General features: G+C 44.6%; 2 protein-coding genes across 2 annotated transcripts; one reads left to right on the top strand and one right to left on the bottom strand.

Annotated features, from left to right (window-relative positions):
• The first annotated feature begins 4,797 nt into the window (after positions 1 to 4,797).
• Positions 4,798 to 15,258, top strand: fscn2b (fascin actin-bundling protein 2b, retinal). Its single transcript, XM_069664959.1, has 6 exons — positions 4,798 to 4,890; positions 5,281 to 6,007; positions 13,939 to 14,095; positions 14,521 to 14,642; positions 14,734 to 14,901; positions 15,053 to 15,258. Exons 1-6 carry the CDS (start codon positions 4,798 to 4,800, stop codon positions 15,256 to 15,258), a joined length of 1,473 nt encoding a protein of 490 aa, XP_069521060.1.
• Positions 15,259 to 19,366: 4,108 nt separating this feature from the next.
• Positions 19,367 to 26,043, bottom strand: faap100 (FA core complex associated protein 100). The gene is made up of 8 exons (XM_069665094.1): positions 25,888 to 26,043; positions 25,661 to 25,779; positions 24,595 to 25,484; positions 24,005 to 24,161; positions 22,573 to 23,497; positions 21,838 to 21,960; positions 21,572 to 21,658; positions 19,367 to 19,498 (listed from the first exon to the last, which is right to left on the bottom strand). Exons 1-8 carry the CDS (start codon positions 26,041 to 26,043, stop codon positions 19,367 to 19,369), a joined length of 2,589 nt encoding a protein of 862 aa, XP_069521195.1.
• Between the last annotated feature and the right edge of the window lie 464 nt (positions 26,044 to 26,507).

The raw sequence follows: 26,507 nt of genomic DNA, 5'->3' as shown, positions 1-26,507 counted from the left end.
GCAGCACCCCGCAGTCCCAAGTAATGGCAGAATAGAACTTAATAGGGTAGAAAAAGGCTGGAGGCGGTTAACTCAGAAACGGTCATTTTGAATTCTCTCCCTCCGTCACTCCCTCTCCTCCCTCCTTCCACGCACCTCCTATATCTTTAACTTGCTCCTCCATCCTTGTCCGACTGTAATTTTCCGTTCCTCCCTCTGTCTCCGTTCCCTTCCTTCACCTCCTCCTTTCCTACCTCACTTCCTCCTTCCTTCTTTCCGTCCTCGTCTCCTCTTCCCCTGCCTCATCTCGCCCTCCTCCTCTTCCTCCTCCCTCTGTGTCTCCTTGGAGGAGGTGTAATGATAGCTATTTGAGTGTCATCAGAGGACCGCTGTAATGGCTTCTAAAGCACCATCCCACGGTTGCCACGGTGAACCTGGCACAGCCTCCATCCCAGAATAAGGGGGTGAGAAGAAAAAAAAAAAAAGAAACATCTGGTTGGCTATCGACAGGCGTCACATCAGCAGACGATGACGGAGGCCCCCGGGGGCCACGGAGAGCGAGCTAATGATGCGTGGGATAGGATACATATGAGGAGGAGGACAGTAATAGTGATAATAGTGATAGTAATGAAAATAATAGCACTGATAACAATAACTGCGTATGACTTCTTTTGATTTGTGAGCACCGTCTGCCTCTCTCCCTCTCCCTCTGCAGCGTGTGTGTAATAAGAAAGAGAAAGCGCATGTTTCCGTCATTTCAAATGTGAGGATCTGATTTCCAATTCATTTGTGTTATTTTACAGATAAGGGGTGTTAAGTTCTCAGAAGCAATTACACACAGAAAAAAAATACACACATATGCACACATGCACACTGCAGCTCCTCTTACCAACAGCAGATCAGATGGCCTGTCCGAGCAGACAGTGTTTATAGTGATGTGATTTATACACATCATTAAGTGTGTTCATGAACAGACACCAGACCTAAATGTTTTCTTTTTCCTGATAGACTTCATAAAGTAGGTGTGAAGCTGCAGCTGTATTGTACCCTGCTAACGCCCTTACATTTCCTTTTTCTGTGTTTGACTGAATCCAAGAGGGAATTGAATTAATTTTCACTTTCACGTGCTGATATGTAACAGATATCCTGCATATTCCTTCTCAAACTATACAGCTCCTATATTTCCCTTACTGTACATATTCGGGGCTGGAGCCTATCTGAGAGGCAGGTTACAACCTGGACTGATTGCCAGTCAATCACAGGGCTGACACATAGAGACACACTCACACCTGTGGGCATATTTAGAGTCACCACCTAACTAATCTCTATAGAATCTGTATGCAGGGACGTGGTTTCCCGGGAAGGCAAGTGTTCTGTTTGAACTACGCTTGTAGTCCGAGCAATATTGACTAATCACGTATCGCAGGCTGCAGCGTATGTAGGAAAAACAGTCCGCGTGGAGAGCAAAAGCAGGTGGAACATCAGCATGATCTGACGACGATTTATTTTCTTATTAATCTCTCTAAACAGACATCTGCATGTAAGTTCATCTAACAATCCGTTATAGATTTTAAATTTAACTTGAGATGAATTCCCTTGATGCTGTGTCACAAAAGCTGTTCAGCGTTCAGATTTCCAGACTTCCTCGAATGCATCTGATCAATCCAACCTCCGTTCAACAAAGGAGCATTTTAAAAGTTTTCTTCTCCTCTTGAGGACAGACCTGATATAGCTTGAATTTTTACTTCTTACTAATCTGCATCATGATGTTGAAATTTCGGCAAAGGTAAGACCCGTCAATTAAAGTAAATCACTAGAAAACGGTTTGTCTTCCTGTAACGATGCAGCACGCTTCTTGGCGGGAATCCTTTTATCGCTTACCACCTGGCACATTCACCGGTGTCCCCAGAGACTATATCTCTCGGACTATAGCCGATGGGATCCGAGATTGCCACCTAACCAGCATTTCTACTGCAGTTTACTGGCGGTCAAATTTTTTATTCTACTTCTAGTTTATTGTTTTGCACTAAAACACCAAGTCAAAGCCCTCGTATGTGTAAACCAACTGGGCAATAAACCTGATTTTAACTCTGATCATATTTAATCAGGAGTTTTGAATAAGGAGTCAGTTAAGCAGGCGCTGTGGTAGAGTGGGTTGTCTCTCAGTCGGAAGGTCGGCGGTTCGGTTCCTGACTGCTACATGTCGAAGTGTCCATGGACAAGACACCTGAAGGCATACCCTCGGTGCATGAATGCCTATAGATCCTGATTGGAGATTGGCATAGTAGCCTTTGCTATCAATGTGTGTGTGACAGGATGAATGGGACATGTAGTGTAAAGCGCTTTGAGTGGTCTTAAGGCTAGAAAACCGCTATTTAAGTACAGTCCATTTATTTACCATTTAAATATTTTCATTTAGATATTTAGCTGAAAATTATTTCACATTGTTAATGACTGTTCTAGTTATTGTTTGGCCATAGTTAAAAAGCTATGAAGCATGTTACCCGCTGAAGCATCAGCTGGGTATGAAGCGTCTCTAGGCCTTTGAAATGCTCTTAAAAAGTGACTTCATCACAACGTCATCAGTAAAAAGGATTCAAAAAGGACTTCTGGATTCACGTCTGATCCCTGTGTTGCTGTGGGAGATTTTAAATATTGCAGAATAAAAGTGATCATATAAGATTTACTATTGTCTTCCCATTAATAATTACACAGTTTGAAGATAAAGCTACCCATATAAATGTGGTTAGATCCTTTAAATCTTCAAACAATCTTCTCAGAAATGTTGGATGTCTGTCTGTTTAGTGTTCACACAATCAGCTGCAGCCGTCCTGTCCTTCAGTATCTGTGTGTTTGTGTGTGTGTGTGTGTGTGTGTGTGTGTGTGACACGCTTTGTTTCACATTTTGCGTGAAGCGCAGCAGTTCAAGTCTGGGTCAGGGGGAGTAAATCTTTGGGTGGGTGGTGTTTACTATGAACCCTGGGACCCTTGTGTGACCTTTGTGTGTGTGTGTGTGTGTGTGTGTGTGTGTGTGTGTGGTGATGATATGTACATTGCTGTGGGTCAGTGAGTGTATGTGTATGTTTATAGCCATTGACAAGCAGAAGGGGGAGTGTGTGTGTGTGTGTGTGTGTGTGTGTGTGTGTGTGTGTGTGGTGATGATATGTACATTGCTGTGGGTCAGTGAGTGTATGTGTATGTTTATAGCCATTGACAAGCAGAAGGGGGAGTGTGTGTGTGTGTGTGTGTGTGTGTTTATGTGTGTGTTAGGGGATTGGGGAGGGGTTGTGCCGATAGATTAGCCAGGTTGGGATGATTGGTTTGAGGATTAGATGGACTCAGGAAGAGACACGTCTGTTTACTCTGCAAAGAAGACTTATAATAGGCTGATTGGCAAGCTTGATTACTCACACACACACACACACACACACACACACACACACACACGTGCAGGCTTACTTGCTGCACATACACACTCATTCATAAACCCCATATGTTGATAAGCATATTATTTTTGCCTTACGTCATCTCCTTTCCTTTTTGCTTGTCTCCCAAAATTCAGACATTAAGTCCGTCTTCTTCGGCCTTTCCCATTAGGACTGACCCAAAGAGCTTGCAATCAGAGAAGGTGTGTAACTAAACCCCCCGCATAGGCAAGTAAGTGGAGCTGCACTCAGGCAACTACCCCAAAGGCACGGGGAGTGCTCTGGTTACCCGGCGGTGTGTGTGTGTGTCCGTTGTTTCTACTTACCTGTCTTTATGTGTCACAGAAGTGCAGCGCTCAGAATAAAGCGCAGAGGCAGAGAAAGGCAGGATTATACACATGGCAGGTTAGAGAAAGGCAGAGAGAGAGAAGGAGAGGATGGGAGGCAAAAGCGACAGGGAGAGGCTTAAGATTACAGAGGCGAGCAGCACCCTTTGTTGCAGAGTTCGGCTGTGATGGACGGCTTATGTTTAGGGAAAGAGTGAAGGAGTCCGTCAGAGTGCTACCATAAAATTTGCAGGACCGCCGAGGATGTTCTTCTTCACTGATCAAACTTTTGTCTGACAAACGAGGAACCTGGACTTCAAGGAAGGTGGAGAAGAGGGTCAGAGGACTGGATGTGATCCAAGGATAGCCGCCAAAGCATCCCAAGGGAGGGCTAGTCAGGGGGGACCGGGTGATTGAGCCTTCAGGGTGAATAAAAAGTCAAGCAAGAACAGGAGGGAAACTAGAAGAGAGAGCAACAGGGAGCGGAGAAGAGAGCAAAATTAGTCTGCAGAGAAAGAGAGGTTGACGCGGACTTAAGAGAGATCAAGCTTGACTCAAGTCTTTGCTGCCTCTAACCTGATTAGGGTGAGGAGAGGTGGAGGTGGAGGGGAGCAGGGAGACCCGATCAACAGAGCCAGCGAGAGAAGAAGAAGGGGAGACAGAAAGAATTACAAGAGGACGCTTGGTGAAAGAAGCCTCTTAAATCTGGGAGCTGGAATTAGAGCCGCAGAAACTGCAGAGGGGAAGCCACAAAACCACAGTAAGTAAATTAGGAGCCTGTAGCTGGAAAAATGTATAATGAAGCCAGGGGCGGGGGGAGGAATTTGTGGTTTGGGGAGTGCTTTATATACTGTACCTTAATGAATTGATTTCCTGTCTGTGAGACTTTCTCATTTCATCATTCTCCATGACTTCATATCCGTCCTTATTCCTCACCTCACCTCTAATTCCCTCCATTTCTTTGCATTTCCCTCACTGCTGCTCCTTTGCCACTCTTCCCCCCAAACACATCAGTCTGACTCCTTGTTCTTCTTCTGTCTCTCACGTTCATGCATCCACAGGTGAAGATGCCGGCTAATGGGAACCGTCCCTTGAAGCTACAGTTCGGCCTGATCAACCACGAGGGTCGCTACCTCACTGCTGAGAACTTCAGCTTCAAGGTACAAACATGCCATCAAAGACAAATCAAGAGCTGTAACATGTTTTTCATGACTGATTCATAGGCCCTGTTTACCCCTGGTATTAACATGTGTCATGGGCAATGCAAGTAGACGGCTCTAAAGATGGCTGATCACATCTTGCTTGAACATCCTCACTGCTGCGTTATTATTAACTATGATAAACCCTCCCTCCCTCATCTGTACAGGATTGTCCCGTTTAAAAAAGGGCTCAGGACAATTTTTAATACCAGGTGTAAACAGAGCCAAAGAGCAGCACAGGGTTGTACACTGGTAAAGAGATGCTACAGCCATGAAAGTCTCTGGTTTGTTGGCAGTTGGACATAAGGCGTCGAAGAAGAAAAAGCCTTTGAACATTTCCTTGTCTTCCAGGTGAATGCATCCGCCCCCAGTCTGAAGAAGAAGCAGATATGGACCCTAGAGCAAGACTCTCAGGACACACAGGTGGTCTACTTGCGCAGCCACCTGGGGCGCTACCTGGCCTCCGACAAGGACGGCAAAGTCACCTGCGAGGCTGATGGGCACAATTCAGACTGTCGCTTCCTCATCGTGGCTCAATCAGACGGCCGCTGGGCCCTGCAGTCCGAGCAGCATCTCCGCTTCTTTGGTGGCTCGCGGGACTACTTGTCCTGCTTTGCCCAGGTAATCACAAACGCCGAGCTGTGGGCGGTGCACCTGGCGCTACATCCGCAGGCCAACCTGCTATCTGTGGCCCGCAGGCGCTACGCCCATCTCTCCATGGAGGATGGGGAGATCGCAGTGGATGTGAACATTCCCTGGGGTGTGGCAGCACTCCTTACTCTTGTCTACCTGGATGGAAAGTACTGCCTTAAGACGTGCGACAGCCGCTTCCTCAGTAATGATGGGAAGCTCTTGATGCAGAGTGGGAGGGCCACGGCGTACACGCTGGAGCTGAAGTGTGGGAAGCTGGCCTTTAAAGACTGTGAGGGGAAGTACTTGTCTCCCATGGGGCCTACGGGCACCCTGAGGTCGGGACGATGCTCCAAACCGGGCAAAGATGAACTGTTTGACTTAGAGGAGAGTCACCCACAGGTGGTTCTGATGGCAGCCAATGGGCGGTATGTCTCCATTAGACAAGGTAGGAAAACACATCAGTAGGACATGATATTGTCACAAATTCGATTTTTTCATGCATGCACGCACTATAACTTGTGCTGATTCCCAGGTTCCCGAAAGTCCAACACAGAATCCCAAATGTCTGATTAAATTGAGGAAAGCTGACCTTAAGCGCTTAAGGGTGGTCACATGAGCCTTTAGCTGACACACACTGACCTACACACATACATAATGAAGCAGAGGGTCAACAAATACTACAACTACTACAGTTACTACTACTACCCCATATACAGTCCATAGTGTGCACTGATACACCCCCAGAAAACTGAGCTTACAATTCACAGGAAGAACACTGACTCCAAGATATGCTGAGTATGCAGGTAGCAGGCTCCTCTCCAGAGATTGACAGCTGATAAGGGGTGCGTGGTAATTATGGGTAATGTAGTCTGCACATTAACATGCATCAATATCACATGGGATAGGAGCATCTTTCCAGGAAAACAAGATAGATGAGGCTGATACGGGAGACTATCAGCCTCACCGAGACGAGTACGTCATTCGTTTTAGGGTTGCAATTGATTTAGGTCAGTCCACTCTTGGTATTAGGTCTTACATTGGTGATTGATTTGGTCAAATAATAAATGAATTGTGCACCTATGTCGGGAATTTCTGCAGAAATAGACTTCTCATGTATGATTTACCATGTTATAAAATGCAGCTACTGAAATCTGAATGTACCTCCTGGTTTTGTAACGGGGTGAACTCACTTGGGCTTACCAAAACAGCTGCTTGTAAGCTATATGCTGTACAGTAATGCTTTGTTGATACAGAATTATGTATTTGGCTGCTGTAGTGTTATTTGATCAGCATGCAGCCATAAAACCACACAGCTACACCGATGGATTACTCCTGATCCACTTTGGTTTAAAGTTGCTTTTTTCTGGCTGAATTTTCTGATCAGTTTAAAAAAACTAGAAACATTGTAGTTATAACGATCATGTTTCATCTAACAAGAATGTTCAGTTGCTGATTGTTGTTAAGGTTTTCTGGTCTGATTTGAAACTGGATTTGGGTCGGATTAACGTACACCAACAGTGCTTGTCAGCATACTTGGCCATGACACCCATCCGCAGGCTGCAGATTCTTGTCTGCAGGGTCGAGTTACTCCAGCCCTGGGTGCTGTAACTGAATCTCTCCTTGCTCATTGTTCCTGGTTAGCAGTGGGAGCTTTGGGCAGAAACGAAATGACGAAGGAGGACTGTAAACTGATTGGATGAAGGGCAAAGAAAGATGTGGTGCAGTACAGTAGCTACAAGAACGAATGCAACGACGCAAACACTTGCAGCATGCTCACATTTTACTGTTGGCGTCCGCCTCTCTTTCTCCCTCTCTCTCTCTTTCTACACTTGTTGTGCACAAACAAAAGCTTTATCTTTCTCTGATACACTCGCCCACACACAAAACCATACCGCCCTGCTGCGGCGAGTGGTGAGGTGGTGTTTTGAATTATTGATGAAGTTGGCCCCTGTTCCTGGAAGGCGAGGGGGGGAGTCTGCTTTCAGAAACCCAAGCTGCTTCTCACCTGGGGCCAAAGCCTCTACCCCTCAGAGTCTCGCTCTAACTCGCTAATCTAACCCGCTAACCCCCCAACCCTCCAACATCAGTCAGAGCTGATGCGCTGCTGTGGTTAGCAACATATGACACTGCAAAATGGTCCCATCATGGTGCAAGATGAGATATATTTTTGCTTTTTTGGCATTTGAATGACTTAAACCAACTTATTTAGCTAAAATTGAAGCTTGCATTCAGATGCTTAAATGATCAGCAATGTCCAATTTTCTTATCAGCATACAAGCTTGTTAAATGGCCATGCAGGACACTGCCTGACTTTCATTCCATTCCCAACTTTCCTGCAATTTGCTTATTGTGTTGCATACAGTGCAAAGCCTGGAAACACAGAATTAAACAAGTAAAACAAAGGATGCAACACATCTATCAATATAGAGGATAGTTTAATATTAACTTAAACTGGGGGAGCTGGTTTTGCTCAGTTGGTAGCGCAGGCGCCCCATATACAGGGTCTACAGTCCTCGATGCACTGGTAGCAGGTAGGAGTGGGACAAAATATCAATATATCCTCGTCCTGACTCATGGAATACAATTATTGATAGGCTGGCGCCATTCCTCACAGTAGCTATTCTTTCATCTCAGTTTGTGTCAACTTCTGTGAAACTGACACCAAATTGTAGCGAATAAATACATTAATCCTGCACCTTACCTTTTTAGGGTAATTTCGTATTCTTCAGTTAATCAGATAGTGTGATGTATTATTGTACAATTGTCTTGCAGTGTCACAATTATCGCAGAATTATCGCGTTTTGCATATTGTATAGTATTGTGAGTTACCCTGCAATTCCTACCACTAGACTCCCAGCCTGTGACCATTTGGTGCATGTCATCCCCCACTCTCTCCTCCCCCCATTTCCACTCCATTCTTTACTGTCAAAAGCCCCCAAAAAATTATCTTAAAAAACAAAATTGTTAACTAACTGAAAGTAGGACAAAGGACATAGAAAATCCTTCCATTCCTCAAAAACTCTTCAGTACTTTGGTGTACAAACCTTGCTAGCTCCTACCTCTGTGCTCGACATGATGATTAAAGAATAAGAGGAAATAGAAAGCAGAGAAGGGAGGATGCAGCTCTCAAAGGAGTTTAGGACAATAGCAGTGTGTGGATACAGGTGGGCTCTTCATCCTCCCTAATGTCACCTGTCTTCACATAAATTACCACCTTTTTCTCTGCTCCATTTAGCGCACAGGAGACATGTTAGCTTTGTATTTTAAAGTGAGTCCAAATGCAGTAAATGGGTTCGAAATATGTGTTGTGGACAGCAATAGGATGCAGTATTTTGTGTGTGTGTGTGTGTGTGTGTGTGTGTGGAAACATGTCATGTAGATCTATCATCATGTCTCTCATCACCTCCTCATGTTCATCGGGTCTAAGTGGCCCACTCTGCCCTGACAGTGAGAAAGTGATGATGGTAGAAAGACACAGACTTCCCATTAACATATGTGGACATGTGCACACAAATACATACATATACATTTATACACATGATGCATGCGTGCACAAACACACACACAAACGCACAAAGCCCAGGAACAGATGAGAGAAAACGATTGGGCTGAGCTAAAGAAACTCGGTGGTGAAGGATGGAGGATCTGTAGAAAGAGGAAAATAAGGAACAGGGGGATAGTGGCATCAGCTTACCATTAATAATAGATGTCAGAGCCATCTATCGCTGATGGATTAGTCAGGCCTGCTCCACTTGCAGGCTGCAGGTAGGACAACACCAGAAAGTGGAGCTGGATCTGGGGTCTGATCCAAACGTGTGTTTCTATGTAGATGACATCATCTTGTTTCGTATGCTTGACCAACTTCTGTGTCAAAGATGGTCATCAATGCAGCTATTGATATCCTCAGATTTCTGGTTTGGATTTCAGCTTATTTAATCTCATTCTCTTCTCTCTTTCCACTGTCTCCTCTCCTCTTGTCTATCAGATAGCAGCTCTGAGGTCCCAGCTGAGCCCTGTCGCTGGATCATTTCTGGGTTGAATTAGTGTGAAATGGACACGTGGAATAGGGAGACAAAGCATGACATTGAGTCGGGATGAGAGAGAATGAAAGCGATGGGCCCCCAGGCGTAGCTGCAGAGTAGAGGGGCAGAAATCTATGCTTGAAACGCACTCAGGATCACTGATGATTTAACCAGTAGTAAGACCTCATGGTACCTGGTTTATCAGGTGTGAATAAGATGTGATTAAAGTGTCGCAGCAGCTCAGTTACCATGACATCTTTGTCGCATGTCACCCCCTTTCTCCCGTCTGTATCTATTCATAGATACCAAATTAAGCCGAAAGGCATGAAAGGAACCTTAAAACACATTGGATTTACATTTTCACTGTGTTAGATTTGTAGGTGAGAAGGAGGATTTTATAGGAGAGGCCGGACCTGACTGGGGAGCCAGTGAAGGTGGATGAGGGTGGAGGTAATGTGTTGCCAGGGCTTGGTGTGGGTCAGAACCCTGGTAGCACAGTTCTTTAAATACTGGAGCCTGTCCTGTCCTGCTGGGTATCCCAGACAGGACTCCACTGCAGTAGTCCAGACGGGTTGTAATTTAGGCATGTATGAGGGTCTTTGCCAGGGAGCCAGGGAGCAATGATTAGAGTCTGGAAGTGTTTTTGAGGTGGTAGAGTGCAGATTTTGTGACTGATTTGATGTGTGACTGGAATGAGAGGGTGGAGTCCAGGATGACACCCAAGTTGCGGCCTTCTGGGGATGGGCGGATGGAGCAGCCATCCATGTGGACGAGGATATCTCCAACCTTCCCGAGCAGTGCCTTGGGTGCCACAACCATGAGCTCTGTATTATTGCTGTTTAGCTTGAGAAAATGAGATGACATCCGGGTTTTTATGTTATGCAGGTAGGTGAGAAGAGACTGTGGGGGCAGCTGAGTGGATGGTTTGGTGCTGAGGTACAGCTGAGTGTCGTCGGCATAGCAGTGGAAGCTTAAGCCGTGGTCGTGGATGATTGGGCCGAGGGGAAGCATGTAGATGGTGAAGAGGAGGGGTCCAAGGACGGAGCCTTGGGGCACACCTTGGTTGACTGGGGCCGAGTTGGAGCTTGAGTCCCTGATGGTAATGAACTGTTTCCTACTGGAGAGATATGAGTGGAACCAGGAGAGGGGGGTACCGGTGAGGCCCGGGTAATTGAATACATGGTTGAGGATGGTGTGAGAAACTGTCGAAGGCTGCAGAGAGGTCCAGGAGGATACTGATGTGACCAGAGTCAGCAGCGCTGACTGTCTATTGTGAATTCAAACATTTAAGGGCAGCGCCATCAACAGCTGAAATGTTTAATTTGTCCATTTCTTTGGTTTATTACAAATTACCTGCAAATCTAATAACATGACTATCATCCATAGATCTATTTTATGTTAGCGCTAATTAGCACATGTTGGCATGCTAACACGCTAGACCATGATTAGTCGAAAAAAGGAGCATACCTGATAACAATCTAAATGTTAAAGTTTTTATTGTGAGCACTGGGAGTGGAAATCAGTTTAATTTTGTGTTTAATCACAAATTAAACTGATTTCATTCCTTTGAGTTACAGTTTTATAGCAGCTCAAATGTTCACAATTATAGCCAATGACAATCCTGTTGCTTCATTAAGCTGTTACTTACAAGATTATTTAAGCGCTGTGCAAAAGGGTTATAGCGACAGAGTTATGACATCATGGTGAAATGAATAATTTGTTTCAGCTAATTTTTTTTACTCATTTGAATGGTTATTTTTTGCACTTCCATAGGTTGGAAATTATATCAGTAGAAGCCTCCATTCTGTCACAATTTTTTCCATAACCCTTTGTAAAAGCACCAGCGCAAAGTTAACCGCCTCATCTGACACCTACCCCCAGCAGTAGTTACAGGCATTCAAAATAACTATTAAGAGCTAATCAATCTTTTCGCTGATGGTCTGGTTTGCTTTTGTAGCTCATATAGAGGCATCAGTATTAATTTCAGTCCATATCGTAAAAAGCTAAAAACTCCTCACAGGAGCTTTAAGTCAGCGTGCACCTTAGTTCTCTGGACGATCACTGAGGTGCAGATGGGAGCAGACGTTCGTTTGCCCACGTTAAGGACATTGTTTACAGCCAACAACAACCCTACCTACATTTTAGGGTACTGCCTGTGGAAAGGCAGATCAGAACACAATTAAGATTCACGTTAGCTGTGTCGGTATAACACCCTTAAAACTCCAAACCTATCCCTTAATCACATGTACCTAAACGTGAGGCGCAAAATAGTCCCTTGTCTCACAAGAATGGACAATCCCCTTAACCAGCCAGTGCACTGCAGTGTTTCTAGGTCCACCTATAAGTCCTAGATTAGAGTGCTGTTTACCTCAAACAAAGGGTAATACAAAAATCTGACAGAATAATATGACTCATGTGGGTTTGGTTATAATAAGCTATAAGGCTATTAGAAGCTAAGTAGGCTTGTGTATATTAACAGGAAGCATAAACATGGATTATTTTGCCTCTTAAAGGCACAGCTGCCAAATACAGTTTTGGTTAAATAAATGCACAGCTCTGACAGGAGCATACTTTGGGTCCTAAGATCTATTCAACAAAATATGTGTGTAGCCAGTTCACACATTTACATTTTTCAGCATGTTCTCCATATGTCCGATCATTATTAGCTCCGTTAGCTTGCGGCCTGAGTGTGTTTGGTAATTATCTGAACTTCCTGCTAAGTGTGGACCATAAAATCCTCTGCTCTCTTCCTGTTTTTCCTTTATTCTTTTATTGAGGGGATTGAGGGATTGGACGGGCAGCACTTGAAAGCTGATTATATCAGAGCCCCACTGTGAGGAGGGCAGATAGGCAGGGCCGGAGGTGGGGTGAGGGCGGGAGGCGGGGGCTGAGGGAGTCAGGGGGGAAGGAGGGGGAGAGGGAGGTTGGGTTGTTAAAGGATTAAGAAAATGTATCAGGGATATTATGGGATGGATCTAATTTTGGATTAAGCTCTCTGCAATCAGTCTATGTGGTCACAACAGTTGGAAATATTGATGTGTAGTAAGTTTATTTACTGTATTTACAGTATTTTCTTCACAAATGCATCCAGAACCACAATCAGTGAGAACGCGTCTGCCCTCAGGAAGGTGTATGCCCGACATGTTTGAATGTGACATCAGTTTAAGACTGATCCACACAGAATCAGACGTGATTACCAACTCTTTCATAGTGAGCCAAGATAAACATAACAATGCAACCTGATTATCAAACTGCCGTGTGGCTGTTTCTTCAAACTTCTCCCTTTGAGAGGAGACAATCAGAGGGACTTTGTTTATATTATGCAGAAATGATGCACTTGAGTTACACATATTCAGAGCAATCAGATGTAAGCTATTTTGTGAATGAGCTAAGCGAAGCACCGCTGCAGACGGGACCAGGAGCACCACGTACTTTAGCCACTTAAAAGAGTCCTACATATAAAGAAACATTTCAGTTTAAGTGTACGCTGTATATTTTTGTTACCGCTTCACATTGCGTTTGGTTTCAGATCAGCTGTTCAGGTCAGCGGTTTGTAGAAGAGACAACAAATAAAAAAAGAAAATACAATATTATGGAAACGACATAGTGCGGTTCACAGTGGGGACTAGAGGATGTTGTTTTCCTCTTCATGCCGGGAAGTGTTTTATGCCGTAGGTCAGCTGTTTGTGTCAGAAAGTGCAGCGGCTAGCGGACTGAAATCAAACTTCACTTTTCTGAAGATATCACAGTTGGTGCTTGTTTATTTTCCCTGACTGTTCAAACAAAGTGTCCTGGTTACCTCATAGATTACACCGAGTTCTGTTGAGTGATAATGGCATTAGATAGCAGTGGCTAGCTCTGCTAAACGTAAGCTACAACACTCCACACGCAACACCGAGACAGCTCCTCATCTGCACTCATCAACGCCAAATAATCCAGGGAAAGGGCCGTCTGACGTCGATGTGAAGCGGTGACAAAAAAGTAGAATACAGTGTACACTTTATCTGAAATGTTTGTTTATTGACTCTTAAGTGGCTAAAGTACGTTGGACTCCTGACCCCGTCTGCAGCGGTGCTTAACTTAGCTTCTGTGTAGGAACTCCGGCCGGCTTCGCCTAACAGGGACCGTACTGACTGTTATCTACTGTACGTAGCAACAATTGATAAGTACCTCAAACAACCCCACTTAAAAACGAACTATCCCTTTAAGCCTTAATTTATCAATATCACATAGAATAAATTGATCAACAAAAAAGGAAGAACTGAAGTTTTTCTCTAAACACTAAGAAGTCCTAAAGTGTAGTAAAGGTGAAATACCTGAGGTATTAATGATGTGCTTTCTTTGCCCCGCCTAGGCGTCAGCCTTGCAGCCAATCAGGACGATGAGACGGACATGGAGACGTTTCAGATGGAGATCGACAAGGAAACCAGGAAGTGTACGTTTCGCACCAGCCAGGGGAACTACTGGGCTCTGGTGGCCCACGGAGGCATCCAGAGTACGGCCACTGAAGTGTGAGTGAAAAATAATACAGCATATTGCGTGCATCAGTATTACATATAGGGCTTTACAAAGGAACTGATCCACGGCGTTACAGTGTGCTGGTACAAAGTCCTTACTGCGGAAATAAATGGTCCTTTTTAATGACATGCAGTCATATAGCCTTTTATAAGTTCATAAGTTACAGGTGCAACAAGACATAAAGTGATTTTTATGACACATTAAAAGATGTTTATTTGAGGTTTAAAGCAACACAATTCAATTTGTATATAAATCTTTTTAAATTAGATGTTACTAAATAATTTAAAAAGTTGCTTGAATGCATTAGATAACAAATATTTTTTAGTCCTGCATGTGCAATTAGCCCGTAATCACCACATTTCTAACAGTCACTTAAAGGCAACTAAAGAATAATTTTCTGTCTCGTGTTGCCCAACAGGTCAGCAAACACCATGTTTGATGTGGAGTGGCTCGGCCACAAGGTGGCAGTCAAAGCCAACAATGGAAAATACATCTGCACCAAGAAGAACGGCCAGCTGCTCGCTGTCAGCGACTCCATAGGTGAGAGACATTTACCGGTTCATTCTGCACCTTCTTTCTTTCTCTCCACGTAAATGTCTCTTTGATTAAACCTGACTCCTCCACTGTTCAGGTGAGGACGAGCAGCTCACTCTGAAGCTGATCAACAGGCCCATGCTGATCCTGAGAGGAGTGAACGGATTTATTTGCCACCACAAGAACTCAAACACTCTGGACGCCGGAAGATCAGTCTATGACATTTTCAGCCTGGAGTTCAGTAACGGGGCGTACCACATCAAAGGTCAGGGTGGAGCCACTCAAACAAGACCGATTAAACCCCTCATCCTTTTTATCGACTCGCATCCCTCAAACAAATATGTGTTTCAGTAAATGAAAGTAAAACTAATTAAGCTGTCTCTTCTGTCTGACTTGACGTACTTACCCTCCTGCAGGTGTGGACGGTCGGTTCTGGTATGTGAACAGTTCTGGTCTGGTGTGTTCGGACGGTGACACCCCCGAGGAGTTCTCTCTGGAGCTGCTGGAGCACGGACGCCTTGCCATCCGGGGCAAGAACGGCAAATACCTGCGAGGGGACCAGGGAGGCACGCTGAAGGGGGATGGACTCAGCCCGGGCAGCTCGGCCCTGTGGGAGTATTAGTCCTAACCTGAGACATGACTCCGCACCAATCACAGATCAAGGACCAGAATCTGAGCTTTATGTTAAGTTAAAGTCAGAGGTTAAAGGTCCTTCCTTTTGCAAACAAAAAACTCAGAAACTCATGCACAACGAGGGAAAGCTGAGACTTCTCACGATGTGGACGATGTCTTGAGTCAATGCGTGGCCTCAAAGCAGAAACAATAGTGTGTGTTTGTGTTGTTCCTTAGATTGTTTCCAGTTGGAATTTGCCGTATAATTAAATCATTGCCTCAACCTAAACTACAAAATAAATCCTCCTTTCAGTAAAGACACGTATTCATGCTGTAAAACTTTAGTCTGACGCACGACTCCATCCTCTCATGGCGTTCTTTCACCTCGCTGTACTCTGGCAACAAAGAGGTAATACAGGCGGGCTGCTGCACTTGACACTCACCTTAACTTGAAAGAACATGTAATAGGTGCCATCTGAGACAGAAATAGTCCTCATTTAGAGCAACGTCACCTTCCACAGTTGTTCTGCTGTCTAAGGATGTTTGTGAGCAGACAGGATCTGCGGGTGTGAGTCACCTGTTGAAACAGTAGAAGACTGTAATTAACGCTCGTGTCAGCAGCACTAAAAGGATCATGACGACCTTGTTCATTTGTCCCTCTGTCATGTTTTCCCACTTTTATGAACATAAAAGTGCAAAAAACACTCGTATGGCTGCTTATTTTTTGTCACATGTCTACCAGGGTTAACGGTCCTTTCACAAATTGTGATTCCTGTGAACCAACCTGACAGGTAAGTCATGTATTGGACAGTTTTAGTAATGTAGGAAAATTAAACGTTTGTCTGCATAACGTCATGTTTTCTTCTCTTGGTTCATCTTTAAATAAACAGTATGAACAAGAACCAGACCAGAACTCAAAGACAACAATATACACACTGATCAGCCATAACATTATGACCACCTGCCTAATATTGTGTCGGCCCCCCTTTTGCTGCCAAAACAGCCCTGAGCCGTCGAGGCTTGGACTTCACTAGACCTCTGAAGGTGTGCTGAGGTATCTGGCACCAAGACGTTAGCAGCAGATCCTTTAAGTGCTGTAAGTTGCGAGGTGGGGCCTCAATGGATCGGACTTGTTTGTCCAGCACATCCCACAGATGCTCGATTGGATTGAGATCTGGGGAATTTGGAGGCCAGGTCAACACTTTGACTGCGTTGTTCCTCAAACCATTCCTGAAGCATTGTTGCAGTGTGGCAGGGTGCATCATCCTGCTGAAAGAGGCCACTGCCATTAGGGAATACTGTTTCCATGAAGGGGTGTACTTGGTCTGCAACAATGTTCAGGTAGGTGGGACATGTCAAAGTCACATCCACATGAATGTCAGAACCCAAGGTTTCCCAGCAGAACCTTTCCCAAAGCAGCTTGGTTGGTACTTATCCCTGCAGACTGGGAACACCCCACAAGAGCTGCAGTTTTGGGAGAAGCTCTGACCCAGTCGTTTTGCCAGCACAAACAAAAATGTTTTAGGATACATGACATTTAAACCAGGAATTAATCAGGTTAAATTGGGTTTGTAGTTATGATTTTAGTTCTAGAGATATAAAGACATTACAGTTGCATTCTGAACCAGTCTCATTACAAATACATCAGCATAAAAAGACAAATCATGCTGATTAATGAGTTTTATCTTTGGCCTCCTACCTGTGTTCAGATCTGTGAAGAGACAGAATCTGTAATTGGATCTGAGGAGTTTGTTCTTCCTTCATCCCCTGGAGGAGATGTTGCAGGTGTTTGCAGCAGGATTCTGAGTCATCATCTGCAGAGATTTCAAGTGTTCATTGTTATAAAACTCAGCTTCATCTTTCTTTAGGACTTTGATAATAAAAAACAAAATACTGACCCTCCAACCAGCAGGATCGATCACCTGTGCAGGAAGCAGAGACGTCATCTGAGAGGCTTTACTTGTCAGGACCTGCAGCTGCTTCAGACGTGTGGACACCAGCAGTTCACAGCTCACAGATCGATCTGAACAGACGTCACTGTTTCTGTGACTAGAGCTGCTGAGACGGCAGGAGGTCACCGGTCGTGGTCGTATGTCACTGGTTTGTTTTTATTTATTAGATGATAGAGTCTCTCTGCAGACAGGCCGAGATATTCAGGAAGTGTCTCAGCCGTCATTCTCTTCTTCTTCTTGTGATGAATAAAACAAAGCTTCCTGTTGTCTCGTGTTGTCTTCATTTAATAATCCGATGTTATTTTCAATAGGAACTTTTTACTTTTAGACTTAATCATTTTCTTTATGTCCAGTTTTAACCAACATTGTCCTAATGTTCAGTCTTCAGAGTTTATCCAGAAAGGTGATGCATTAGAGCGTCTTACATCAGGGTTTATACCAACAGGTGACAAAGTGCTTTACTCGCTCTTCTCTTGTGCAAGAAAGGTGAAAATCTAAGATGCCCGCAGGAGCCAACATGTTGGAATAAATCTGGATTAAACGTGTGAACCACTGAAGAAAATTATAAACTGAAATAAAAGGGGCCTTAAGGCAACAGATGCATTCACTTCCCCTGGAGAAAAAACAGTGGTCACTGCTGCATGTGAAGTGAAAAGATGACACATTACACTCAGACAAAACTGTCTATAGTCATTTAGAAAGACACTCACAGACCAGCATCTCTGACGTGAACAGAAACATTTGCTAAATCAGATAAAACACATAACAACAATAAACGTGTGTGTGTGCAGGCCCTCGTGAGACCCTTCCCTCTGCATCTATTCTGTTGTTTTGCTTTGCACGGGACGTTTTCAGGAGGGGCAATGTTGTGGTTCCCTGAGCCACTCACAGCGTATAGGTGAGTGTGGGAATGGTTCAAATTATCACCTGTGCCCCATTCAGACCGGCGAACATGGCGAAAGAGCGATGCAGAGTTGGCCTTCTTTCTGATGGACAGGCAGGTGCTTCAAACCGGGTAGGACAAGCTAACCAGCGGTTAGCATGCTCGCGCACAGGTAACCGTGATGCTGTCGGTGGTAGCGCCGCGGGGTGGGCGTGTTCTCGCATGAGAGAGTGAGAGTGAGCTTCTGGTGACGGAGCGCTCAGGTGGAGGGACCTGGTGTGAATGTGTTGTTGACAAAATGCAAGGAAATATCCTACATAATATACCTTTAATGTTTTTACTTAGTGGAAAGTAAAAACGTTACATTGATTTGGGGCTTTACCTTGCCCTGACTGGGCAGCTCGGTGATACAGTGATTAGCACAGTGCCTCAGTAGCTATGTTGCCACATAGCAAGAAGGTTACTAGTTTGAATCCTGCTGCGGACGAACGTTGTTGTAGTTTCGTGCTTTATTATTTAGTTGCAGTAGAATTATTAATCATTATTATTATATTATCGTTATTAAGAGAACGGCCCATTTTATTCCCGTGATATAAATATTATTTTTCTCAGAATTAAGTTTGTTTAACAACATTTTATTCAACAACCTTCTGTTTATGAAAAACACATGATACATATTAGAGCTGCTAACATAAGATAAACCCCTCTCCCTCCTGTCTGTTGAGTCCACAATAAAGACTTGAAGCAGACTGTACTTTCATCCTTCAACTCGAACCAAGACTCAAAATCAAAGCCCTGAAACCGACCAGTGGTCTATAAATGTGTGTTTATTATAAAACCTATATAAAAGGACATCTGACATGTGACGCATAAGGAGAACATGAACTGCACAACCTTTACCCAGCTGTTACTCAGAGCTCCTCCACTCGGACTGTAATTGCTCGTGCTCTTACTCCACCTGAGCTCTTTAGACGACTTTCGCTGAATGTCTGTGTGGGAGAGTTGAGTGACAGCTTGAATGAAAACGATGCGTCTGATCTTTATTTCTTTGAGCTGTAGCGCATGTGAAACAGTAAAATTATCAATGGAAAATAATAAGTTACATGAGAGAAACATGGCTTTCATTCATTGTCACGTGACTGGAACCAAATAGCAGCTCTCTTATAAAAGTAGGTTATAATATCAATCACTGTTGTGGCTATTATTCTTCAATCTGCTGCAATGACAGCTTACATAACAGAACGAGGCCAGGAGCAGCTGTGTAGGCTGGACTGAAGAAAGAGTTAAATTATCAGGAGAGGATTTTCTCTGAGTTCTCTGTAAGCGCTGAGGAGGGACCGGGTCACCTGCCCTGCGGACACGCCCCCGCTGAAGGCCCCCGAGACTCGGCTCTGCTGGATCTGCTGCAGCAGGTGCTGACATGAGAGGAGGAGGGAAGATAAGACAGAAAAAAATAATCAGAAATATGAGACAGGTATTTGCATGGGTGCCTGTCATTACTTCTAAAGGTTCATTGTTTATTCATGTGACTAAAGTTGCTCTGATACCAATATTGAAAAGGCCTCAAATGCTGCATTGGGGATCAGCAAGTGAGCTAGTCGGTGCACCTATCAGGAAGCACTATTTATTAGCCTCCTAAATAATATGTTTTTGTTTTCTAAATATTAGCCCACACATTAAGAATATAAATTATCACTGCCGCTAGCACATAATGTTTTAAGGAAGCAAAGGAGAAGTCATGACAGAAAAAGTGTGACAATAAAAAAACAACAGTGCAGTGCTAGCATAGAGAATGTAATGTTAACTAAAGCTAGAAAGATGTCAGTATTTTTTCTATTTAAAGTGACATAATCAAAAATTCAAAATAAACCAATTTCTTTTTAAAAATCCAGATCTTTCATACTCTCATCAGCTGACACAGGACATCAGGACCAATGACTGTATATACAGATGGACGACGCGTCTCCATCTGTACTCATTGTACGAAATTGATGCCAAAATACCCCCATGACGGGGCGCTGCCATCCTGCGATGGTGACGTCATTTGGAGCCAGAGTTGCGTAGTAGAGATCTGCGGGTGGAGCCGCCGTAGCCACTTCCGCTAACACACTCAAATTACCAGAAAACACAGCGAGGATCTCGCACGTCGGCGTGTTTAACAGGAGAACAGCTTCTTGTGTTGCTCTGAAGCAGACGTCAACAGATATGTAAACTTCAATGACTGTAGTGATTGTTTTAGTTACGTCTCCTCTCGCTGATCCTCCTCTGCTCTGCTCATCTAATCCGCAGCTGATCGGCTGCAGGAGCCGCAGAGCTGTCAATCATCCTTTTTACAGCATCAAATAACTAATTAAAACTAAACTTGTCAGAAAAATTAACACTTGGACATAAATCAGCATATGATCTAGCTATACTGGGCTGCCTGAAAGTGGTATACTGTGGGACCCGGTGTTGTGTTTCCCACTGGTTTTTCGAAACAACTGGTATGCCTAACCCAGCAATCGTTGTGTTTAAAGCTGCAGGAGCTGTAGTCTGCCTCTGTCACCAGATTCTTCACACACTCGCAAACGAAATTCTGGCGATTTTCATGTCGCATCTCATCTTGCATCTCATCTCGCATGCGGTGAAAATCATGGTAGAAGTGAGCACTTTACCAAAGCCTCTTGAGAAAACTAAATGTAAAAAAATAATTTGGATGTAAAACGACTGGTTACACCGAGCTTAAGTGAGAAAACACAATAATAACAATATTATAATTTTTTTCCCCATAAGTATGGCGATATTAACCACTAGACAGCAGCCTACATTACTTCAATACGCATTACGACAAATAAATACTTTTTAACAGTGACGATGTAACTCAGGTAACACGGTTTGATAACACAGTAGTGTACAGTATGTGATGACACCTCCGCTCACAAGAAGGGGACCTTCATCATTGATGATGAAAGCAGACATGAGAGGACACTCATGTCCCCTTATAACCTTGATTATTTTAATATCACGACGCCGATCATTTGATCAGAAAAGTCATAATACAGCTGTTTGCCTGACTGGCTGCTGGATTTGGGCACTCGATAGCATTCATATTACAGGGACTGCTTTAACCCAAAAGGGGGCGGAGCCACACATTTCGGGCAAAGTACCCAGATGGGTCGATACTATACAGTCAATGGTCAGTACAGGCAGCTAGCCAAGCTACAGCTAATGTGAGCTTAACTTGTTTTAATTTCTTCTGTACTAAACAAGGCCATACAAAAATGATAACAGTCATATCACATCCAAACAGACTTAGTAGTATACATCTGTTAAAACATAATAGTATAATGTATATATTCTTTTATTGCACTGGTTGGAGCCACACTTGGTATCAGCCAGTGCTCAAGTCTATGTATTGCATCGGTATCAGAGAGGGAAACATGGTATTGGAATATCTCTACATATTAGTTGTAGTGATAATGGACGTAGTAAGAACATGTGTGTCTTACCTCAGCCCGCTGCAGTGCCTGTCTTAAAGCTAAACTCTGGACGCTCTGTGTGGAAGCCGCTCTGTGACGAGCCTTCTGCAGCAGAGTCTGTGTGAAGCAACAGAGCAGACCTCATGAACCTGAAAGCATCTTTAAATAGAACAATGACTGTTGTTCTAAATGCAGGAGGAACATTAGATTAGTGGTACACAGTCAGTCTGAAAATGTCTACAACTGTGTTTTTCTCACAAGATAAGGTTAAAGCTTGGCAGTGCACGTGTTTGTACCTGTACTCGGCGCAGCACAGCATGGTGCAGCCCACACACTGCTGCTACAGAGGAGCTCTCAATCTGAAGCTCCACTGTGGTCAGAGACTCCTCCTTCCTTACGTTCTCCTCCCCTACATTTACCTGCAGAACAAGCATTGAAATAATGTTAACTTTTGCCATCAAAGCATTAACTTGGTAGACTTGAATAGTTTGAGGCCCTGAATATTTTCAGAATTGGAGCCATCTCTTAAATGCCTTGTTGCAAGCCTAGATAAATGGGCAGCGAGAGCCGGCACATCAACAGGGTTATCAAGTGGGCGCCTCCCTTCACTGGTGTTTCGTCAATTTAGGCCCAGGACACCTCGACGTGCTGGCTCTCACCGCCCATCAAACCCACACACAGAACTTCTTTATGCTATCGTACCCGTCTGTAGAAAACGCATCATCCCCTGTGCCAAACTTTCGCAGACTGTCCACGCACTCTCCCAGTTCTCACAGGAATGAGATAGTTGCTATAAACCCTCTACATCCCACTTATACCGGACAAACCCAAACTTTCCGTCCTCGCTGATGTAAGCTTTTTCCTTCCACACTTCCCCCACTGAGTCCTCCCAGGGCACCGGCAGTTCTATACAATAAACTCTCCTCTGAGTCGCAGAAAGTAACACTACTTGCAAACCTACGTCCTTTACATTTCTCCCCCTGGCTGCACTCTTTTCCTGATTACATACATAATATTAGATAATTCGTTACCTCTTTTGCAGTCAGTTTCACTGGGTGACGGTTTGGACCTCGAGCTTGGATCACCGAGCTGCTGACTGAGATCTTGTCTCCGTGTTGTCCCCTCTTAACTCCACCTGGGCCATCAGACAAGAGCCAGTCCAGTAGCAAGAGGCACTCATTTTGCTGACGCACCTGAGGGTCCAAATCTGAGCTTTTTAACACCAGCGTATCCCTCAGTAACTCTGATGACACCCGTACGATTGCTGTATACGTATCTCGCTCAGGTTTTGAAGCGCCCTCTCCTCCCTCTCCTCTTCCTCTGCACATAATCCGCCTTGAGTTTATGAAAGATCGGACGGTGTCTGTTGTTGTGTAGGATTGAGATGTGACTGTTTTATGGGTGGATGTGGGACTGTCCACCTGCAGGGCGTGCAACCAATCCACTGTTAGCGTATTTAGGGGCAAACTAATGCAACTACTTTGCAGACCAGGAAGCTTTGCAGCCTCGCCTTCGAGGAGACTCGAGAGCGAGAAGACGAGCGAGCAGCTCACCGTGACAGGGAAGGATGCTTCTCCTGCAGAAGCAAGAGGCAGAGATACTTCTAATGTTTCTCCAGGGTGGAGATTTTGGAATGGGAACGAAAAATTAGTAGAAGACCTTTCCCCTCCTGTGCTCGGAGAATAAGACAGAGGGATTGCGGTGATGCTCAGCGTCCAGCCTTGCTCTAACACGTAAGGGCTTGAATTATCCAGAACACACGTCAGGCTCAGGGAGTCTTTTTGCAGCAGTCTGCTCCAGCTGGTCTTAGCGTGACATCTGAGCGGCTTCTCCTGGAGGGGAAGATGCTCCTCACTGTTTGTGTCGGCTGTCAGCAGGAAGCTGATGTTAAGCACCTGATTCAGGTGCTTCAGGATTTGGTTTTTGGATTTGATGGCAGATTTTAGCGCTGATGCTCTAAAAGGAAGCAAAGAAAAACAGGTAGATAAATATCTACTGTGCTCTACGGCTGCAAAATAAATCATGCTTTTATCGTCATCGAGGTATGAACGCGCACATTTTCTGATTCACACGTGTATCTGTGTACACCTGCCATGTTTTCACACTCAGCATGTGAACATTACGACTATCAGATGGAGCCCTGGATACATGGGCCATGTGTTGACACCATTTGGCGAATCAGATGAAGACCCAGCAAGCCATCACATCAGCTGCCCTCAGATTAACTGGTGTCAAATTGGTTGTGACTGTTACGGTTAGCTAGCAGGATGGCTAAGGAGGGAGAAAAGAGTGAGGAAAATGTGGTTGACGAAGACCTTGTGTTGGAAAGGAACAGCACTTCTGCTACTCTCAGGGAACTCTAAGCTATAGCCAATATGCTCCTATCCTCATGTAGTGTAAGCCTACCGTGTTCCATTTCAGCAGAGTGTCATATTATCAATCAAAGAGGAATCACGTTTCTACCTTTCACAAACATCCCCGATAGCAGACAGGAGGTCCCTGATGCTGCGGCCCGCCTGTGTGGAGGGTCTGCTGGACGATCTTGCATCCTCTCTCCCCAGAGGTAAAGTTATCCTCTGGAGCTGCCCTCTGACTGACAGACACAGCAGCTGAACTTCACCTGGAAGACAAAGACAAAAAAAGAGTTTCCAAGACATTGTGCAGCTGCACTATTACCTAACTGAAGCTTACACATAATTTTGAACTTTCTTCCTACCCCTAACCCACTCTGTGATATATGTATGACTCGTTTAAGAGAGAGGCTTATGCTCCAAGTTCTGCGTGCACCACGCCCTCATATCATCAGCAGGGTAGCTCCCGTCTGCAAATGCTACTGCAGCTCCTGAGCCCTCCACCCTACATACACGCAAACACTCATAGATGTATATTTACACACAGAAACCCCCCTCAGTTCATCAAACAGAACTTTTGTCTTCTTCTTCATTTCTGTTTTCTGTTTTGTTTATTTGTTCTTTCCTTTGTCTGGGTTTTTGTGCTTCTATGTAAATAAAGGTCATTGTCAACTCTTCCATGATCAGCCTGACTCTGCTTACCTGCAGTGTTGCGTGTGCGCTCAGCCAAGGCGACGACTCTACCCACATTTAAACTGGTGGGGCTTCGTAAGGCAGCGACTGTCCCACTAGATGCCTCCTCGTCCCGCTCTCTCCCACATGATCCCTCTGACAGATCCAGAACCAGCAGGTCTGACCTAGTGCTGTAGTAAAAACACCCTTTGTCCACACAGCCACACATCACAGGCCCCGGTACACAGCCCTCAATAAAACCAGCCGTGCTGCCCCCTCCTTCTGATCCTCCCTTGTTTACTTTAATCAGCAACACTCTGCCTAGTTCACCCACTGCCACCAAACACTGTGCATGTCCCGGGCCCGTTTCCAATACAGCTGAAGCTCCAACAAATACAACAGGCTGCTCCAGGCTGTGGAGGACTCGGAGCTGTGATCCTGGGAGACGCAGCGGGAGGTAACACAAGCGCCCATCTGGCAAGCCACAGAGGATAACAGGTGATTTGGCGAGGGCGGCATCAATGCCAAACAGAAGTTTGAAGAGGATCGACTCGAGGAAGAAGTGGCCGATGGAAGGCGTTGTCTCTGATGAAGAAGAGGAGGGGGAAGATGGTGTTGCATCACTAGAATGGACACAGGTCAGCACAGGGCTCCTTCTTGTTCCGGTCTTTTTTTCGCTGTCAATGTGTATAACATTAGAGACTATCGGTAGACTGAATGAGCTAAGAACCTCCCAGCTGCTGGCTGCTGACTGTTTTGGTGAACTGTACAGAGACAACGTCCAGGAAGTGTCTCTCTGGGAAAGAGTCAGAAGCACAGAGCCGACGAGGAGCAGCGATACGACTCCTTCTTCAGGAACAACAAGAAACTCAGAGGAGATTTGCAGCTCAGCCGGACTGGAGGACACATCGGCTGGGGAGCTTGGGAGGGGAAAGGTAACATTAGTAAGAGGCAATGACAGAATTGTATTGAACAGATTTTATATAACAAATGGATGATAATGCATGTTGCATTTATGATCAAGAGGAAGTTAATTAAAATCCTGGCTTAGTAAATAGAGCACAATAGGGTACAGGTACTACATGAAGGTTCATACCTGGATAATAGAGATTGTAAACAGACACAATAAACTCCACTGCTACAGGCTACATAGAGGAGCTGCTTGTCTTGACCCTCAACCAGGTCACTCACAGAACCAGGGAACTGTAGGACAGCCTGCAAACATGACATAAACACAGTAATACAGAGAAAATGTTTAAGTCGCCTTCAACAGTAGACCAGCCCAGAGTGGAGCTTGCAATGAACAATGCATGAGTCACTTACCTTTAGTTTTCTCTTTTTTGTACTGAAGACGTAGACCTCGTCGCTGCCAGTGCAGAGGAACACGTCTGTCCCAAAACCACACTTGAGTTTTTGTGTGCATGCTGTTCCTGACAAGCCAAACTCTACCAGTGTGTCAACAGCACACCGTCCTTCCATAGCACCAAGACCGAAGAAGAAGACAAGTCTACATGTGTAACGTTAGGCACAATGTTTATACATTTAGTTAAGTAACGGATGATAGAAGTGAAAGTTTGTGACAAAACTAGTCTAGGAGATTCTGAACCGCTTGCTGACAGAGGATGGGAAACTCTAGTCTCACAAAGTTCCGCGCGTCGTGTTTTGACCAATGACTGTATAGCTTACGTCTTCTTCTTCTTGTGGTTTAATGGCGGGTTGCAACCATTACTTCTTAGTTGCATACCGCCACCTACTGTACCGGAGTATGTAGCATGGAAGTTGTCTGAGAATTACTTTACATCAGATAATTAATATGTTCCCAGAATACCCATTCCCGTCCTGCCTCGCTTTTGAGCTACTTTTCTTCTTCCAATAACAGCTTAGAACTACATTACCCATGAAAAATAAACGGATATCTGATGCCAAACGACTTAAGTAAGTGT

This window comes from Semicossyphus pulcher, unplaced genomic scaffold (assembly GCF_022749685.1).
Source record: "Semicossyphus pulcher isolate SPU_LCO1_2020_fin unplaced genomic scaffold, fSemPul1.0.p SCAF_16, whole genome shotgun sequence".
Taxonomy (NCBI): Eukaryota; Metazoa; Chordata; class Actinopteri; order Labriformes; family Labridae; genus Semicossyphus; species Semicossyphus pulcher.
The sequence above is the reverse complement of the archived record's forward strand: the minus strand, read 5'-3'. Positions and strand labels throughout refer to the sequence as shown.

Excerpts from the sequence above, each read along its gene's own strand:
- fscn2b (XM_069664959.1), top strand. The coding sequence starts at position 4,798 with ATGCCGGCTAATGGGAACCGTCCCTTGAAGCTACAGTTCGGCCTGATC. Across the intron at positions 6,008-13,938 it reads GTATGTCTCCATTAGACAAG|GCGTCAGCCTTGCAGCCAAT; the intron begins GTAGGAAAACAC and ends TGCCCCGCCTAG. Across the intron at positions 14,643-14,733 it reads CGCTGTCAGCGACTCCATAG|GTGAGGACGAGCAGCTCACT; the intron begins GTGAGAGACATT and ends TCCACTGTTCAG.
- faap100 (XM_069665094.1), bottom strand. The coding sequence starts at position 26,043 with ATGGAAGGACGGTGTGCTGTTGACACACTGGTAGAGTTTGGCTTGTCA. Across the intron at positions 25,485-25,660 it reads TTACAATCTCTATTATCCAG|CTCCCCAGCCGATGTGTCCT; the intron begins GTATGAACCTTC and ends TCCCCTCCCAAG. Across the intron at positions 24,162-24,594 it reads GCGCACACGCAACACTGCAG|GTGAAGTTCAGCTGCTGTGT; the intron begins GTAAGCAGAGTC and ends TTTGTCTTCCAG.